This window comes from Salmo salar, chromosome 27 (assembly GCF_965601325.2).
Source record: "Salmo salar chromosome 27, fSalSal1, whole genome shotgun sequence".
Classification (NCBI taxonomy): domain Eukaryota; kingdom Metazoa; phylum Chordata; class Actinopteri; order Salmoniformes; family Salmonidae; genus Salmo; species Salmo salar.
In genome coordinates, this window is record NC_138317.1 from 12454972 (window position 1) to 12474088 (window position 19117).

The following is a 19117-nucleotide window of genomic DNA, read 5'->3' on the forward strand; positions in this document are numbered from 1 at the left end:
AATATGTCGTCCCCTACCAATGATGCAGCCCCCCCACCCCCTTGGACCAATTGAGATTGCGTGTGACTAATACATTTCAGTTAATTATCTACCCCCCTTGTAGCCTTGTGCGAACCATCTTGATCTCACGAGCTTACATTCTGTATCGCTACACAGAACTCGCTACGCTAGATCAGGATTGTACCAAGATAGACCACAGCCTGTCGTTTTAAATAGGAACAAATGAGCCATAGTGGGCGGAACAAGCAAAGAAGTGGGCAGAGCCAAGCACGAGCTAGCAAGATTCTATTTGTGCATTCTAGCAGACGTTTGCATATTTTCGTTGAGGAACACCTACTCTGTGAAGTGCGCTTGTGCAATAACTCATTTCGCCTTTGTACACCTTTTATAAACAATTACATTTTTTGAAACTTTTGCAAAGGGTAAAGTCTACAGAACTTAGTCCACTCTGTTCGTAACAGATTGTAGTTGCCTCACAAGTCCTCAACTGGCAGCTTCATTAAATAGTACCCACAAAGCACCATTCTCATTGTCAACAGTGAAGAGGCGACTCCGGGATGCTGTTCCGTACTTTGTCATGTTTTTGTACGTTTTACGTGGACCCCAGGAATAGTAGCTGCTGCGTGTGCCGTAGCTAATGGGGATTCATAATAAACTAATCTTTCCGCCCCGGGAGATGTAAAACGAACGCTGCCAGCATACGATCTGTGACGTTGGTGGCGCCAGAATGCTGTCTTTTGAATTTATACAGAAGTAGTTTTGACAGCTCAGGTTTGCTAGGACCTCGTTCACAATTCGCAATTATATGGAGATAGATCGATGCATACCATTGTTAACATTGCACTTGTGAATAAGTGGCCGTAGTATTAGCTATTAAACTCTATAAACGCGCACTTAATTCAACACAATGGTGATAATACGTAGAATTTCGGACGCAGACCAATCAACAAACCAAAAGTCTTCACAACCAGACGCCGATTTTCAATCCCCGCAGAATTTACCGAGGAAGTCCGCACGCTTGACTAAGGTGAGTTGAACAGTTTGACAGTGAGTGAATTTTTGTTTTCTAGTGTCCTCATTTGAAAACTGTCAGTCACCTGCTCTTTGCAAAATCTGCAAATAATGTCACCGATTAAAAAAAAAAAAAAAACTTCATTGTAAGTTAGCTATGCAGATAATTGTTGTACATTTCTAAACTTTGTCACCACAAACCACTTATATTCAACAGATGTAAGACAATTGATTCTCAGTGACTTCAAGGTTGACCAATACATTTTTTAAATTTGAATTCTGCTGTTCTCTTTCTCAGGGATATGTTGGTGAGAAGGATCTGCATATTATCTCCTTGGAAGAGCTAAATGGACAAACACCAGAGAATGGGAGACCTGTCAGAAAGATAACAAGGCAAGTCGGAGCACTCATGAGTTAAATATTAGGGATGTATACCAAACAAAAATATAAACGCATCATGTAAAGTGTTGGTCCCATGTTTCAAGAGCTGAAATAAAAGATTGCAGACATTTTCCATAAGCACAAAAAGCTTATTTCTCTCATATTTGGTGATCAAATTTGTTTACATCCCTGTTAGTGAGCATTTCTCTTTTGCCAAGATAATCCATCCACCTGACAGGTGTGGCATATCAAGAAGCTGATTAAACGGCATGATCATTATACAGGTGCACCTTGTGCTGGGGACAATAAAAGGCCACTCTAAAATGTGCAGTTTTGTCACATAACACAATGCCATAGATGTCTCAAGTTTTGAGGGAGTGTTCAATTGGCATGCTAACCGTAGGAATGTCCACCAGATTTTTTGCCAGAGAATTTAATGTTAATTTCTCTACCATACGCTGCCTCCAACGTCGTTTTAGAGAATTTGGCAGTACGTCCAACCGGCCTCACAAACGCAGACCATGTGTAACCACGCCAGCCCAGGACCTCCACATCCGGGATCTTCACCTGTGGGATGGTCTGTGACCAGCCACGCGAACAGCTGATGATACTGGGTTTGCACAACCAAAGAATTGCTCCGCGAACTGTCAAAAACCATCCCAGGGAAACTCATCTGCATGCTCGTCGTCCTCACCAGGGTCTTGACTGGACTGCAGTTCAGCACCATAACCGACTTCAGTGGGCAAATGCTCACCTTCGATGGCCACTGGCACACTGGAAAAGTGTGCTCTTCACGGATGAATCCCGGTGTTTGGCGTTGTGTGGGCGAGCAGTTTGCTGATGTCAACGTTGTGAACAGAGTGCCCCAGGTGGCAGTGGGGTTATGGTATGGGCAGGCATAAGTAACGACAACTAACACAATTGCATTTTATCGATGGAAATTTGAATGCACAGAGATACCTTGACGAGATCCTGAGGCCCATTGTCGTGCCTTTCATCCGCCGCCATCACCTCATGTTTCAGCACGAAAATACACTGTCCCATGTCGCAAGGATGTGTACACAATTCCTGGAAGCTGAAAATATCCCAGTTCTTCCATGCCCTGCATACTCACCAGACATGTCACCAATTGAGCATGTTTGGGATACTCTGGATCGACATGTACGACAGCGTGTTCCAGTTCCCACCAATATCCAGAAACTTCGACAGCCATTGCAGAGGAGTGAGACAGCATTCCACAGGCAAATGGTGGTCACACCTTTTTTTAAGGTATCTTTTTAAGGTATCTGTCCCAGTCGTAAAATACATAGATTAGGGCCTAATTAATTTATTTCAATTGACTGATATCCATATGAACTGTAACTCAGTAAAATGTTTTATATTTTTGTTCATTGTACACAGTGCATTCGGAAAGTATTCAGCCCCCTTAATTTTTTCCACATTTAGTTACGTTACAGCCTTATTCTAAAATGGATTAAATAAAACATTTTCCTCATCACTCTACACACAATACCCCAAAATGACAAAGCGATAACAGGTTTGTAGAAATTTTTGCAAATGTATTAAAAATAAACTGAAATACCTTATTTACATATTTGAGCACCGGTGCATCCTGTTTCCATTGATCATCCTTGAGATGTTTCTACAACTTGATTGGTGTCCACCTGTGGTAAATTCAATTGATTGGACATGATTTGGAAAGGCACAAACCTGTCTATTTTAGGTCCCGGAGTTGACAGTGCATGTCAGAGCAAAAACCAAGCCATTAGGTCAAAGGAATTGTCCGTTGAGCACCGAGACAGGATTGTGTGGAGGCACGGATCTGGGGAAGGGTACAAAAAAATGTCTGCAACATTGAAGGTTCCCAAGAACACAGTGGTCTCATCATTCTTAAATGGAAGAAGTTTGGAACCACCAAGACTGTTTCCAGAGCTGGCCACCTGACCAAACTGAGCAATCGTGGAAGAAGGGCCTTGGTCAGGGAGGTGACCAAGAACCCGATGGTCACTCTGACAGAGCTCCAGAGTTCCTCTGTGGAGATCGAACCTTCAGAAGGACAACCATCTCTGCAACACTCCACCAATCAGACTTTTATGATAGAGTGGCCAGACGGAAGCCAATCCTCAGTAAAAGGCACATGACAGCCCGCTTGGATTTTGCCAAAAGGCATCTAAAGGACTCTGACCATGAGAAACCAGATTCTCTGGTCTGATGAAACCAAGATTAAACTCTTTGGCTTGAATTCCAAGCGTGATTGGAGGAAACCTGGCACCATCCCTACAGTGAAGCATGTTGGTGGCAGCATCATGCTGTGGGGATGTTTTACAATTGCAGGGACAGAGACTAGTCAGGATCGAGGGAAAGATGAACGGCGTAAGGTACAGATCCTTGATGAAAACCTGCTCAAGAGCGCTCAGGACCGCAGACTGGAGAAGGTTCACCTTCCATTAGGACAACGAACCTAAGCACACAGCCAAGATAACGCAGGAGTAGCTTTGGGGCAAGTCTCAGTATGTCCTTGAGTGGCCCAGCCAGAGCCCAGACTTGAACCCGATCGAACATCTCGGGAGAGACCTGAATATAGCTGTGCAGCGACGCTCCCCATCCAACCTGACAGCGCTTGAGGATCTGCAGAGAAGAATGTGAGAAGTTCCACAAATACAGGTGTGCCAAGCTTGTAGCATCATACCCAAGAAGACTCGAGGCTGGAATCGCTGCCAAGGTGCTTTAATAAAGTAAAGGGTCTGAATAGTTATGTAAATGTTATACTCAAGTTTTATTTAAATACATTTGCAAAAACAATTAACCTGTTTTTGCTTTTTCATTATGGGGTATTGTGTGTAGATTGATGAGGAAACTGTCTTACTTAATCCATTTTAGAATAAGGCTGTAATGTAAGAAAATGTGGAAAAAGTCAAGGGATCTGAAATACTTGCCGACTGCACCGTATAAACATTTCGGCATGTGGTAAGCTAATGTTTCTATCCCTAAGCCAGATATAAAGTCAAGCTGAGTCTTTGTCTGCAGTCTTACAGTAGCCTGGGTACTAGTCTGTTTAGGTAACTTTCCACTCTCTGTAGGCCTACTCCATGTCATTGCTGGAGTGGGATGTTAGCTAAACAGACTGGTACCCAGGCTAGTCCTACAGAGCACTTTGATTCCGATATCATCAAGTATTCTTCTGACATTTTAAGGTATTTTTTTTCAATTTTATTTTTGATTACTTCCCAGGAAATCGCCCAGGTTTCAGGTCAATGGGGCCAGTGAAGATGACCAAACTGGTGAGCTTAAAGCATGTTTCACATTATGATGCAAACACAATCTAGGTCTTTCCTAGAACACAACAATTCACCTATTTAGACATGTCATAAAAAACACACAACAATAAAAAAAAAAAAAGAGTATGTCCCACAATTGGCTCCTTTAAAAACAATCATTCTCATTCACACTCATTCACCTACATGGAATTGTGAATAAATGATGAATTGTGTTTTGAATACCTGTTCCAGAGGTGTCCCCTAGACCAGGGGGATCCCAGGGGGTTTTGAGACGCAGCACCAGAACCACCAGGGACCAACAGTCTATGATCTACGACTGCCTCAGCACTAAGTAAGGAGCATCACCACAAAATCCTGATTCTCCCCCCCCCCCCCCCCCCCCCCGTGTGTCCTTGCTCCCTAGTCTCTTGTTTACTTCCCCAGTAGAGTGTGTAACATGGGGGATAGTCCTAATACAGGGACTATTTAAGTTATTACAGATGTCAGACGTGGGTTATTATAGGCATATTACAAATTCCTCTGCTTTCCCCCCCAAAAAAAATAAACACACAATTAATGCTTATTGCATTGGGACCCAAAACCTCCATGAAGTCATGCTAAAGAAGTTTTTATATCATCACTTGTTTTTCTCCATAGTCCTGCTGAGGCGGTCCTCCACAAGATCGATGACATGAAGATGTGCCACCACTTGGAAAACTCAAAACAATCAGTGAGGCTTTTTTTCCATCCCGTGAAATATAATTTTGTCATTCAGCCATCCACAAAGGCAGGGATGGAATACAGTACAGCGTATAATTTGCAAACAATAAGAAACCATTCATTGACATTGAAGACTCACACTAACTCTTACCCAACCACAAGGGCTTGTTGCACTGTAGAAATATTTACATAATAACTGGCCACTTTTTCCAGGTTCTATATCTTCTGCTACCGCACACAATCTCTTACCAGGCCATTGTAAAGGGTGTTGCACCCATCTGTGGTCCACCACCCTCTCTCTCTGCCCTCAGCAGTCCTCTGTGCTGTTTGGGGAAAGTAATCACACTATTGTCATGTTGCCTCATTCACCAGCAGATGACTTATAAAGGGTTTATCAGTGGCCACCGTATTTCAAGAAGCCGGAGTAGTAATACATTTAATTAGACTTTCACACAGTTATCCCTGGTTTAGAGCCTTGAGATATGAGACTAGTGCATGGAAATGACCAATAATCCCTATTGAGATTTGAAGTCTCACTGAAATATGTACCATTGTGTCATACCGGTCATTGAAAGAAGGATATACCATACCAGTTGTATCTATGAATTTATTACATTTTTTAAATGTAGTTGCAGAGGATGTATTCTAAAGCCCAGCGAAAGAAGACTACTGACTCTCCAACAGTAAAAACTGTTTCCAAACAAGAAACTGAAGGTATATATTGTAGTTTAGGGGAAAGTTAGTATTTATGACCATAACTCTCTAAACATGAATTCATCAACTTTTGGTCCGATACCCATTTCCAGAGTACTCTGATGACGGTGGAGAGGATGAGGACGACGACGATGATGAGGACGATGAAAACGACGATAACAGCAAGCGCTATGAACCTCGACAGAAAAAAGCGGTGGTTCGCTACCATGCGCCACTGGATGGTTGGTCCTTTTTACATTTGAATCCCAACGTATTACTACTCTTCACTGAACTAGAGCCTTCTGAGAAATGTTCTCCGTAACTTAGCGTAGTTTCACCAATTCGGTGTCTTTTGAGAAGTAACTTAGTAAAAACCAAAGAAATTATGGATTTCATCGCATTATAACATTGTCATAATGAGCTCATGTTTATCTTAATAAGAAATAAGTTTTCCCATCTCAAGAGTTGAAATAAAAAGTAATATAGTAAGGGCCTATTAATTGCTAAATAAAGTAGCAGGGTTTACTGTAACAGGGTATACGATTTGTTCTTAAATCAGCTGTGAAACCCCTTGTGACAGCGGGAATGGAAGCCTGTTGTGTGCAACAGGGAGTGACAATTGAATGCTAGCTTCACCCCAAAAAAAGGAAGTTGTTAAAACGTTTCTAGCCTGTCTCTCTATGGGTAACAGGGTTGATGTGGTACGCTTTACACGCTCAGTTTTCCAACACAAAACACCAGAAAAATGTTTAAAAAAAGAGTAGAACCAGCTCACCTGCTTTTACGCTATGATTTAACTATTAGATGTTCAATGTTTCTTTTGGAAAATCAAAATATTTCAAAAGGAGTTTCACCATATGAAAATGAGAATTCAGTCAAATGAGGGGCAAACATAAATGAATCACATTAAAGAAATAATCATCTTCAGAAAAGACTGTTCAAAGCAACAAAATAACTAGCGATCTACAATGACGGCGAAAACTTGGAGATAATTTGGGCTTAAGTTGGCTAAAGTCTTCCTAGAGGGTGCACGGAGGGACATGCTGAATTTTGGCACTTCACCAAGTCTTAATTTATATTTAAAAAAATCATATTGATTAAGTTCTCCATGTGGTCTATATTAAGTGACACTTCATTTAATATAGCAGGCTTTTAAAATTCAATATTAGTGCACGATTTCTACTTAAAATATCAAAGGGATGCAAAAGGCCCTCATTTCGTGATACAACTTAGCAGTGCTGATTGGGATGCAGTCCCCCCTGTCCATGTTATTCATTATGATCTAGTCCATAATAAGAAGAGTTTACTGTACACCCAAAACCAATGTGAAGGTGCTGGAGCCAAAATACAAAACAGGAAAAAAGTCTCTGCACACTAAGTCAGATACAAATGTATTTTAATGATAGCTAAGCTTTCGGTCAGTCAACCTTCATCGGAGCATATCTCCACAAACAATATTCTGATCTAGAAAGCAAAACTGAGCCTAGATCAACACTCCCACTCTGAAGTGCTTGACTATGGGCAGGGAGATCAGTGCTTATCGTGATGTTACTCCTCTCACTGTTTCATCTGTAGAATCCAGGAAACAGCCGCCCATGTTTTTTGACCGTCAGGCATCTTCCACTAGAGGGAGCTACCGCATCAGTGCCTCAGTGCCCAGGAGTGCCCACACCACCAGCCGAAGGAGTGGCAGGTCTGTTTTAACCTAAATATATTGTAGGGTCCAATACGGCTGTGCTTCATGTGTTGGGTCTTTGTAAATAGTTCTGGTTGTTGTCTAAGGGCTGCTCTTGTAGGACGATGTGAATATAGATTACTTTTCAATGTGATGTTTTAATGTTTTTCATCTCTTTCCTTGTTTCACTGTTTCAAATAACAGGACTGGGTCCATAGGCAGGTGAGTCTTTTGGCACAATTTAAACAACTTAGGTCTCACATTTGCTATTGGGGACTGACGGCTTGGGAAGAGAGGAGCACCGTAAAGTAGTGAAGACGTTTGTCCTTTCTCTGTCTCCTTACGGTTTGGTTTGACCCACAGGAGAAGGCATGCTTGGCACACCCGGGAAGCCAGCTCCTCTGATGAGGACGACTCCTCTGACGAGGAAGACGCAGAGCAAGAAGCCAAGAACAGGTCAGTTAACGTGTCATCAGTTTGTTACACTTTAGCAGTTTTACTTGTCCCTACAATGGTAAAATGTTTAATTTAGTTCACAGATGACATCTCCGCCTATAATTGGTACTACAGAAAGGATGAAACAATGTTTTGTTACATATTACATCATTTTTATACTGATCATCTGTTATTTGACATCACATTATCTTGGACACGATTCAATCCTATTTAAAGGATAATGAACATGCTAGAAAAAAAGGGCCTGAGCAGACGAATGATTCCCCACTCTTGAATGTTTTTTGAACTGTGTCTATGACAACATGAGTGGTGGTCGTCGATGATGTAATAATAGACGAAGGTTCCAGCTTGGTTTTCTAGTAATATCTCTTTGGTGAGGTGCATTGGGAGCCAGACCTTTTGGAGTGAACACATGATCTTACTCATGACTTTCTCCTATATGAGACTAACACAAGGAACAATATTAACATCTGGATTTTTAAACAAAATCCCAGTCTAATATTTTACACCAGCGGAATCCGGTGTGGTTTTGAGCTTTTGCTCAGAATAAGCTTGCCAAAACCACACATTTTGGGATCCCTCTCAGGTGTCTGCCTCTGAATTTGCGCAAGGAGGACATTTTGGGAATCCATAAGGACAGAATGAAGATGGGTGCGAGTCTGGCGGATGTCGACCCCATGGCGATTGACCAGTCGGTACGTTCTATCACAGTCAGCTGAATTTAAATGTGGAAAGATTTTAAGCCATTTTAAAATTGTGTGTGTATATATATATATATATATATATATCTCAAAGTTGGTTTTCCTACATGCTATGATCTTTAAATGAACTGCCTGCTTCTTCTGTGTAATGTACCAACCCTCTCTCTTACATTTACATTTACGTCATTTAGCAGACGTTCTTATCCAGAGCGACTTACAAATTGGTGCATTCACCTTATGATATCCAGTGGAACAACCACTTTACAATAGTACATCTATATCTTTTTTTTTGGGGGGGGGGGGGGGGTTAGAAGGATTACTATATCCTATCCCAGGTATTCCTTAAAGAGGTCTCTTCCCTCAAGGTACGCTTTGACAGCGTTGGCGGTCTGACAAGCCACATCTCCGCCCTGAAAGAGATGGTAGTCTTCCCTCTGATCTACCCAGAGGTGTTTGACAAATTCAAGATCCAGCCCCCTAGGTGAGCACTTGTTTTAGGGTTGAAAAGCTAACGTACTTTATTGGGTAACTAGCAGTTGATTTACATTATCTTGGATAGCTTACAATAATGACATAGGAAGTAGCTTATGACTCGATGAGGAACTTACTTGGGTGAGCAACTAGAATGGATCCTGTCAATGGATTTAAGGCCCACCCCCAACCCTAATCACAGCCTTATCCACTCATTTAATTGGCTCGTGGATCAGTTGTGTCCTTTGCAAGGATCCGTTCTAAGACAATCCCTGTTGTCTATTGCAGGGGCTGCCTGTTCTATGGTCCCCCGGGTACGGGGAAGACCCTGGTAGCCAGAGCGCTGGCCAACGAGTGCAGCCAGGGGGACAGGAAGGTGGCCTTCTTCATGAGGAAGGGGGCCGACTGCTTGAGCAAGTGGGTGGGCGAGTCGGAACGCCAGCTCAGGCTGCTCTTTGACCAGGTACAGTACATTTCCTCATACAACATAGTGGAGATCATTCATATAATTATCACTGGTGCATTCACTTTTTGTGAGACCATTGAGTCTAGAATTTGCCTCTAGAATTTGCCTATCTATCAGAATTTCCTGCTCAAGTCACTATTGGTCTCTTGTTGTAACTCTGCAAAGTGAAACGCAAGGGTGGCTGGCTATACCGTGTTTTAGGGTAATGCCTATTATATAGGGATGTACTTGCACTGACCGCAAGACTCATTATTTGTACCCACAGGCCTACCAGATGCGGCCAGCCATTATCTTCTTTGATGAAATCGATGGGCTGGCTCCGGTTCGCTCCAGTCGCCAAGACCAGATACACAGGTGAGACATTTCAGCCACTCTCATTTCACACCAGTGAAGTCACTGCTTACAGAGACTTACCCATGATTGCACCTGCATGCTAAACATTGTGTACTCCCCCCTTTTGGTTCCTTCCTGCAGTTCCATCGTGTCCACCCTGCTGGCCCTGATGGACGGCCTGGATAGCCGAGGAGAGGTGGTGGTGATTGGAGCCACCAACCGACTGGACTCCATCGACCCCGCTCTTAGACGCCCCGGACGCTTCGACAGGGAGTTCCTCTTTGGCCTCCCTGATCGCGAGGTAAGACTGATCCCCGGTGGGGGAGGGGGGGGAAAATCATCACTTGAGTTGATATGTGTGCATGCGTAACTCCAATGTTTATCCGACTCTCCCACTGAAATCAGAGACCTACGTGCAGTTACATTTCATTTGTGTGCTTTACCTTTTCATTTCTTTCTCCAACTTCAGTCCCGGAAAGATATCCTAAAGATACACACCAGACAGTGGAATCCTACACCGTCCGATCCTTTCCTGGAAGAGTTGGCTGATAAATGTGTTGGTAGGTGCCTAATGTATACCAAATCAACTCTAGCATTGGGGAAGTCAAGGTTTCACAATAATTGTAAGAACAAAAAGGACTATGTAGTTTTGTTGTCTCATAATATTCAGACAGATCACCACAATTCATCTATCGATTTAACACAGTTCCACAGTCAGTCCTACACATGCCACGTATTGACCGCAACGTCTTCCCCCTCTGTACCCCAGGCTACTGCGGCGCCGACATCAAGGCGGTGTGCGCCGAGGCGGCCCTGTGCGCGCTGCGCCGGCGCTACCCCCAGATCTACGGCACGTCCCAGAAGCTCCTGCTGGATGTGGGCTCCATCAACATCAACAGCCGGGACTTTGTGGCCGCTGTGAGGAAAATGGTGCCAGCCTCCCAGAGGGCCGTGTCGTCCCCTGCCAAGGCCCTGACCCCCGTGGTCACGCCCCTGCTGGGCCTCGAACTCGCCAACGTGCTGGACGCACTGCAGAAGGTCTTCCCCCACGCCGAGCAGGGCCTCAAGAGGAAGAGGGACACAGGTGGGTCCGGGTCGCGGTTCAGTTTGGTCTGAGAACACCGTCCACGGTGATATCTGGTCCCAGATTTATATCTGATATCTGGTCTCAAGATTTATTTTGTGCCGTCTTGCCGACTCCTATGGTCATTGTCATGCCAATGTTGGCTATACAGAACAAACAGATGTGGGACCAGGTTAGGTCACTGTTAGAGTGGATCCTTGGTTAAGTTCAGTTGATGCAACTTCTTAATCAAGTTTTTCCTTTGGTCAGATCTGACAGCCAGTATTCTGGAGGATGACCTCATGTACAGTGGGGATGAGGGCCCCTCATCCAATAATTCCATCACCAAACAGACCACCACCAAAGGGAGCTTCCTCCATTTTGCCAGGTAAGGTATAGCCTACCTATAAGACGTACATACATTTTGACCTTAAATAAACCCCCCATTCTCGTTGTTTCCGTTCATAATCACATCCCTGAGTCTCCATTCACTTCACCTCTCGCCTCCTGTTCCAGGAGTGCGACCTGCCACCCCACCACCTACCGGCCCAGGCTGCTGCTGGCTGGGCGTCCCGGGGCGGGTCAGAGCTCCCACCTGGCCCCCGCCGTGCTCCACGCCCTGGAGAAGTTCACCGTCTACACCCTGGACATGGCCGTGCTGTTTGGAGTCAGCTGCACCTCCCCCGAGGAGGCCTGTGCTCAGGTACTGGCTGAACCAAATGTAGTCTTTAGAAGTGAAGTGTTTACATGCTCCTCTCATTTGTGGTGCAGTGAACTATAGCCCCAGATTTGACTTCAATGTAGAAAGGCTAACTCCATCAAGCACATAATTACTAAGTCAAGTGCAGCAAGATGTCGGTGCAGTGCTAACAGTTTGCATCCCGACCTAAGTGCTAGGTTGGTGAGTGACAGTGTCGGTGACCTCTCTGCCCTGCCTGCCCCAGGTGTTCTGCGAGGCCAAGCGGACCTCCCCCAGCGTCCTGTACATCCCCCACATCCAGCAGTGGTGGGACACGGTGGGCCTGGCCCTCAAGGCCACATTCCTCAGCCTGCTGCAGGACATCCCCTCCTTCTCCCCCATCATGCTGCTGGCCACCAGCAACGTGGCTCACCACGACTTGGCCGACGAGGTAGGTCTTACCTGGGCCTCCCCCAACATACATCACAAGTACTGTAGAGAAGTGGTATGTGTACCTTACTGGGCTACTCAACCCATTTTGTTTTGAAAATTGTATTTATTTTTTTACATTCAGTTAATACTCTTTGTAGAGGTGAAGGCCCTAAATGGTCACTGAGGTAACTATTCTACAATTTGTCTCTCGCAGATCCAGACTCTGTTCCGGTTGGAGTATGGAGAAGTGCACTCTATCCAAATTCCCACCCAGCAGGAGAGAAGGAAGTTCTTTGAGAATCTCATCCTTAGCCAGGCTGCCAGGGCACCCGCTTCCAAGAAGAAAGCCTGTAAGTACAAGACACGTATACCTTTTGATAATCACTTGGTATAATCGCTGTTTGTGTCCCATCTCTCCATTTGAACCCTCCTTCTCCTTTACCCGCTCTGCCTCCCCCGCCTCAGTGATGCATGCCATGGAGGTGCTCCCCCTTGCCCCTCCTCCTCCCCCCAGGCAGATGAGTGAGAGGGAGTGTCTGCGTCTGGAGGAGCAGGAAGAGGACACACTCAGGGAGCTGAGGCTGTTCCTGCGCAACGTCACCGAGCGCCTCTCCCAGGACAAGCGCTTCAAGGCCTTCACTAAGCCTGTGGACATTGAAGAGGTAGGGAGAAAACATCGAAAAAGAGAGGGGACCAAGGAAGGAAGATGGGGTGTTGTAGTCCGGGGGACATTGCTCTGTGTAGGGTGCCGTCTTTCGGATGGGACGTTAAATTGGTGTCCTGACTCTCTGTGGTCACTAAAGATCCCATGGTACTTATTGTAAGAATAGGGGTGTTAAAACTTCTTGCGGACCAGTGGGATGCTACCGTCCCACCTGGCCAACATCCGGTGAAATTGCAGAGCGCCAAATTCAAATGAAATTACTATAAATATTAAACTTTCATGAAATCGCAAGTGCAATACATCAAAATAATGCTTAACTTGTTGTTAATCCAGCCGCCAAAAGGTCCCAGTTACATTACAAATGGTCCTTTTGTTCGATAAACTCCTTCTTTATATCCATAAAAACTCATTTTAGCTGGCGCGCTTCAGTCAATAATCCACTCGTTTTCCCTCCTTCAAAATGAATCCCAAATGTTACCAATAAACTTATCCAAACAAGTCAATCAACGTTTATAATCAAACCTTAGGTACCCTAATTCGCTAAAAAACGATACAATTTAAGACGTAGAATCGTTATTGTCTTTACCGGAGAAAAATACCAAAGAACGCGCTCTCTTCCACGCGCTTGGAAACGCTACAGCCAAAATGGGAGCCATCTAGAAAAACTACAATTTCTGGCTCATTTTTGCAAAAACCAGCCTGAAACTCTTTCTAAAGACTGTTGACATCTAGTGGAAGCCCTAGGAACTGCAATCGGGCACAATTTCGCCTTATTATAAAAGTGCCAGCCGTTGAAATCAGTGGTAGGATGAAAATGTTTTTTGGGGGGGATGGTTTGTCCTCTGGGTTTCGCCTGCCATTTCAGTTCTGTTATACTCACAGACATTATTTTAATGTTTTTGTTCTATCCAAATCTACCAATTATATGCATATCCTAGCTTCTGGGCCTGAGTAGCAAGCAGTTTACTTTGGGCACGCTTTTCATCCGGACGTCAAAATACCTCCCCCTATCCCAAAGAAGTTTTAACCCCAGTGTCCTGGAAAAATGATCAATCTGGCCCTCATACCATCATGGCCACCTAATCATCCCCCACTTCCAATTGGCTCATTCATCCACCCCCCCTTGTAACTATTCCCCAGGTCGTTGCTTTAAATGAGAATGTTCTCAGTGAACTTACCTGGTAAAATAAATACATACATATATTCAAGATTACTTTTACTCTAATGTAAGCTGAATGTTGAATGACCCAAACTTAGTCAATTCTTAACTAGCGAGTCTGAATACAAGTACATACAGTCTAAGTGAGCTGTGGTTCCTTGGGCTGCACTGTTATCACCTCAGATCTGTAGCCTTTCTCCTTTACCGACACTCTCATCCAAAACAACCTATCAGAGTGGTATTGTGTCCCCCATCTTATCAGTGGTTTGTTCTTCTCTCACCAGGTTCCTGACTATATTAAGGTGATCAGGCATCCCATGGACCTCTCCACTGTACTGTCCAAGGTCGACCTCCACAAGTACGTGACCGTCAGGGAGTTTGTCAACGACGTGGACCTGATCTGGAAGAACGCCCTGGAGTACAACCCTGACAGCGACCCATCTGGTATACCTACAATCATCTCCATCTCATTCAACTGAATGCTGCTATTATTATTAAATGATAACTGAAATGTAATTCTAGCCTGGTTCCAGATCTGTTTTCCGCTGTCTTGCCAATGACCGTAGGAGTTGGCAAGACATCACAAACAGATCTGGGACCAAGCATATCTTACTCCATTGAGTATGCTACATTATTTGTGTTAGTTATCTCCCTTCTCATTGTTCCGCTGCAGTTAGTCGGCCCCGTGGATGACAAGGCCCCCTACCTATGTACCTTTGTCATCAATGTCTCTCTGTCTCTCTGTCTCTCTGTCTCTGTCTGTCTGTCTCTGTCTGTCTCTCTGTGTGTGTGTGTGTGTTTCCAGATCGTCAGATTCGTCACCGGGCTTGTGCCCTGAAGGACACGACCCACGCCATCATCCGTGACGAACTGGACGAGGACTTTAACAGGATCTGTGAGCAGATCAGAGAGTCACGCAACAAGAGAGGTAATAACGTTGCCGTATTGCTGGGATTTTAAAAGCTACAGTAGTGACATCTAGGTAACACTTTATTTAGATAGTCCATCTACAGATGGACTATCAGTAACATTTCAACTAACTATCTCCTAACCCTGATTCTAAACCTAAACCCAACCGTAGCTTTAGCAAGCAGTTGCTTATCAACAGATACTTTATTTGAATACTGTCAACAAACTATGACCAACCACTCTCCAGGCGAGTTCAGCTAGTTATTGTTTCAGTGTCTTTTCAGCTTCTTGAACTATTTGTCCAATGATGAGATGAACCCTCTCTTATTTTCCCTGAAACATCTTAGTTTTCATTGACAAAGCGAATAACATGTTTATGTCTGCTAACAGGGTGCACGTCATCAAAGTTCGCCCCCTCTTACTACCAGACCTTGCCCAGAGAGGAAGGGTTCGCAGAGTCCAAGAGGCCAGGCGGTAACGCTGGCAAAGACGCCAGCACCCCGTACACTGCCAACACTCCACGGCCCGCACGTAAGTCTCACCACTCTACTACTTAACTGTTTATTGGTAGGTTATTTGTTACAGAGCAGAGGAACATCCAGTGGAAATTACATGCCTTCAGAAATTATTCATACTGGTAGACACTGGGCAACCACCAAGGGTTTTTTACTGCTTGATTTACAGTACATAAGCAGTTATCAGTAGTAGTGTTTCAAAATGTAAGGGCAGAAAACTAATACCAGCCAGATGTTGCGAGTGATAGAAAGTGGACGTACCAACGATCAGGACAGGAACAGAAGTTGGTGTAGCCAGAGGAAGAGGAGGAGGAGGAGTGGACCAGTCAGAAGACAAGACAAGACCAAACAGTTTTAAAAAAACACCATGACAGGGAAGAGCAGAAATTGAGAGCCAGGGAGGAGAGGAAGATGATATTCATGGTTACAGAGAAGTCTGTCTTTCTGCCTATCCATTTCTCTATCATGTTAAATGACCTTCTCTATTTAACCACTTTCCTAGCCCGTGAGAAGAAACGGCCCAAAACACGACCCAAAAGCAAATAGAGCTCTGGCGTCATAAAGAAGAATTAAAAAGAAACCTACATCTTCCTTTTCTTCCAACAAGGAGATCACAAACTCTGGGGAGGAAGAGGGGGATGAGGGGGATCGCATAGAGGGTGAAGAGAAACAAGCTAAGCCTTTGGAGACTACTCTAGAGAACGGCTGTGGAGACTCCCCTATGGAGTGTACCTCAGAGAAGACCACTAAGCCTGCAGAGGATGTGGAAGAGGCCTGTGTTACAGAGCATCCCACCACCCCCATCCCCAATGGAGACTGGCAACAGCAAACTCAAGACCCCACAGAAGACTCACACAGGTCCAATCTGAGTTCTAAGCTGGTGGCAGTCAATGGAGACCACCATCAGCCTGCCAGCCCTCCAGTGGAACACGACCCAAGTCCAGTTAACAACACCCCTACAAAGGAGGTAGACCAGGGGGAGAAACACCACGCAAAGAGCCTGACATTTTGGAAGAGGACTGGGACATAGGTCTGTATTAGGGTCCAGGACACGGGCAGCGAGGCAAGCTACTGCTTCTGGCCGACGGGAACAGTTCAGTCAGTCTCGCTGACCTTTGGTCTCTGGGGCTCCTGCTCTTGCACCTCTAACTCAGCACAACGCATCAGTTAAAGGGATACATCCACCTCTTGACTTATTTAAATACTTTGTAAAAGTGAGTACCTTTTGGTTGTACTGTAAATGTGTTCGCCACAGCATGAGTGCGAGTGAACGCATGCAGAAAGGTTGACTTTGTTGTAGATATCAAACGACATTAATAATAGTGCAAATGCTTATAATGAGCTTCTGTGCCTTAGTTTGAACGCTTTTCAGAGTAACACCTCTAAGGTCTACAATAGGAAACCATGCCTCGACTTAATGCTTGAGATCCAACGTTCGAGTAGAAACCTAATTTGCATGTTAGATGTGCATGTCAACACCAATTGCACATTGTGTTAGCATTAGCAATAGCCTGTTCAGCCAGCAGGGGACTTCAGTTTATCAGCCCCCCCACACCCTCCTGATTGCTTCCTGTGTTTCCCTCTAACAGAGAGGCGTGTGACCCGTGCCACCAGGACTCTGGTGCAGCAGCAACAGCAGTTGATCGACGTGGACAAGGCCCTGGAGATCCTGACCCAGAAGACCCCTCAGCTGGTTGTGCACCACGACAAACTCAAGGTACTGTAACCTCCTGACTAGTCTTTAACGTCAGGCCATGCTTCTTACAATGTACCAGAACTACAACCAGAACGTTGTAGACCAGAAATATGGGTCCAGAAAACAATCATGGTCACAGCCAAACGCTATATTCATACAGTGTTTGTGTAATATTTCTTGTCCAGGAATTGCTCAAAAGAGCTGTGTCCAAGACTGAGGGTTATGAGGTGCATCAGCTGGAGAAGCTCTATGCGTTGTTGTGTCAGAGCATCTACAGACACCGCAAGAACTTTGATAAGACGGAGCTCGTACAGGTATGTGGCTTACAACTTATGACTCTTTCACGTCCCTTGTTGTAGGAAATACAGTACGTTGAGTATGGAAACCAAAAACATTCCCTACATTGAAATGTGTGCTTAGTTAATTGATGTGCATGTGAGTCACTCAAATGACTTAATCTTTGTTAATTTTCCTTTCATTCATTTTAGGAAATGAAGAGAGACATTGACAACTTTTCCTAACTTCGCTTGATGTTTTATTTATTTCCATATTGTAATAAAATATGATGCATTTAAAGATGATCTTTTTTTTACCTATTACAATGGTCCTAATCATGCATTACATTAGTCTGAAATTTGGTTTTCCATAATTTATAGTATTTGAGGCATGGACTTGAGTCAGAATTGACTTGAGACTTGCAAGTCGGTGTGTGAGAAGTTTGGCCTCGGACTTCAACGCTCTTAGTTGTTGTGGAAATTGACCCACTATGCTGTTTACTTTCTGCATCTATGTCATATCGCTGAGTCTGTCTTTAATCTACCAGCTGGTGCACGAAATCTAATATTAATGGTGTCCAAACACACCAAGACAGTTGTGAAGAGGGCATGACGCCTATTCCCCACAGAAGACTGAAAAGATTTTCCATGGGTCCTCAGATCCTCAAAGTTCTACAGCTGCACCACCGACCGTGTCCTGACTGGTTGCATCACCGCCTGGTATGGCAACTGCTCGGCCTTCCAACCGCAAGGCGCTACAGAGGGTAGTGCTTTTGGCCCAGTACATCACTGGGGCCAAGCTTCCTGCCATCCAGGACCTCTATACCAGGCGGTGTCAGAGGAAGTCCCTAAAAATTGCCAAAGACTTCCGCCACCCTAGTCATAAACTGTTCTCTCTGCTACCGCACGGCAAGCGGTACCGGAGCGCCAAGTCTAGGTCCAAAAGGCTTCTTAACAGCTTTTACCCCCAATCTATAAGAAACAGCTAACCAAATGCCTACCCAGACTATTTTCATTGACCCCACCCACCACCCAATTTACCCCTACCTACATGTACATATTACCTTGACTAACCTGTTCCCCCGCACGTTGACTGCATGACCCCCTGTATATAGCCACATTGACCCCCTGTATATACAGTTGAAGTCAGAAGTTTACATACACTTATGTTGGAGTCATTAAAACTCGTTTTTCAACCACAAACTATAGTTTTGTCAAGTCGGTTAGGACATCTACTTTGTGCATGACACAAGTAATTATTTTCAACAATTGTTTACAGACAGATTATTTCACTTATAATTCACTGTATCACAATTCCAGTGGGTCAGAAGTTTACATACATTAAGTTGACTGTGCCTTTAAAAGATTTAGAAGCTTCTGATAGGCTAATTGACATAATTGGAGGTGTCCCTGTGGATTAAGGCCTACCTTCAAATTCAGTGCCTCTTTGCTTGACATCATGGGAAAATCAAAAGAAATCAGCCAAAACCTCAAAACAATTGTAGACCTCCACAAGTCTGGTTCATCCTTGGGAGCAATTTCCAAACGCCTGAAGGTACCA

The 19117-nt window shown here is 44.4% G+C and overlaps 1 protein-coding gene across 2 annotated transcripts; it reads left to right on the top strand.

Moving 5' to 3' along the window:
- Window positions 1-545: 545 nt before the first annotated feature.
- On the top strand, window positions 546-17857 carry LOC106588370 (ATPase family AAA domain-containing protein 2). Of its 2 annotated transcripts, XM_014177280.3 has the most exons (28): window positions 546-1027; window positions 1310-1404; window positions 4624-4673; window positions 4902-5001; window positions 5307-5379; window positions 5999-6083; window positions 6176-6304; window positions 7638-7755; window positions 7942-7959; window positions 8101-8193; window positions 8780-8888; window positions 9260-9375; window positions 9654-9828; window positions 10097-10185; window positions 10306-10465; window positions 10634-10724; window positions 10934-11248; window positions 11498-11615; window positions 11744-11930; window positions 12172-12357; window positions 12553-12688; window positions 12804-13000; window positions 14446-14605; window positions 14967-15089; window positions 15461-15601; window positions 17175-17302; window positions 17467-17595; window positions 17770-17857. In XM_014177280.3, the coding sequence occupies exons 1-28, from the start codon at window positions 908-910 to the stop codon at window positions 17800-17802; spliced, it is 3474 nt and encodes a 1157-aa protein (XP_014032755.2). In that variant the 5' UTR covers window positions 546-907; the 3' UTR covers window positions 17803-17857. The 2 variants fall into 2 exon arrangements, 1 of the variants encoding a protein (XP_014032755.2); XR_006762430.2 differs by lacking the exons at window positions 17467-17595; window positions 17770-17857 and adding an exon at window positions 16088-16799 and having other exon boundaries at window positions 547-1027.
- The last annotated feature ends 1260 nt before the right edge of the window (window positions 17858-19117 follow it).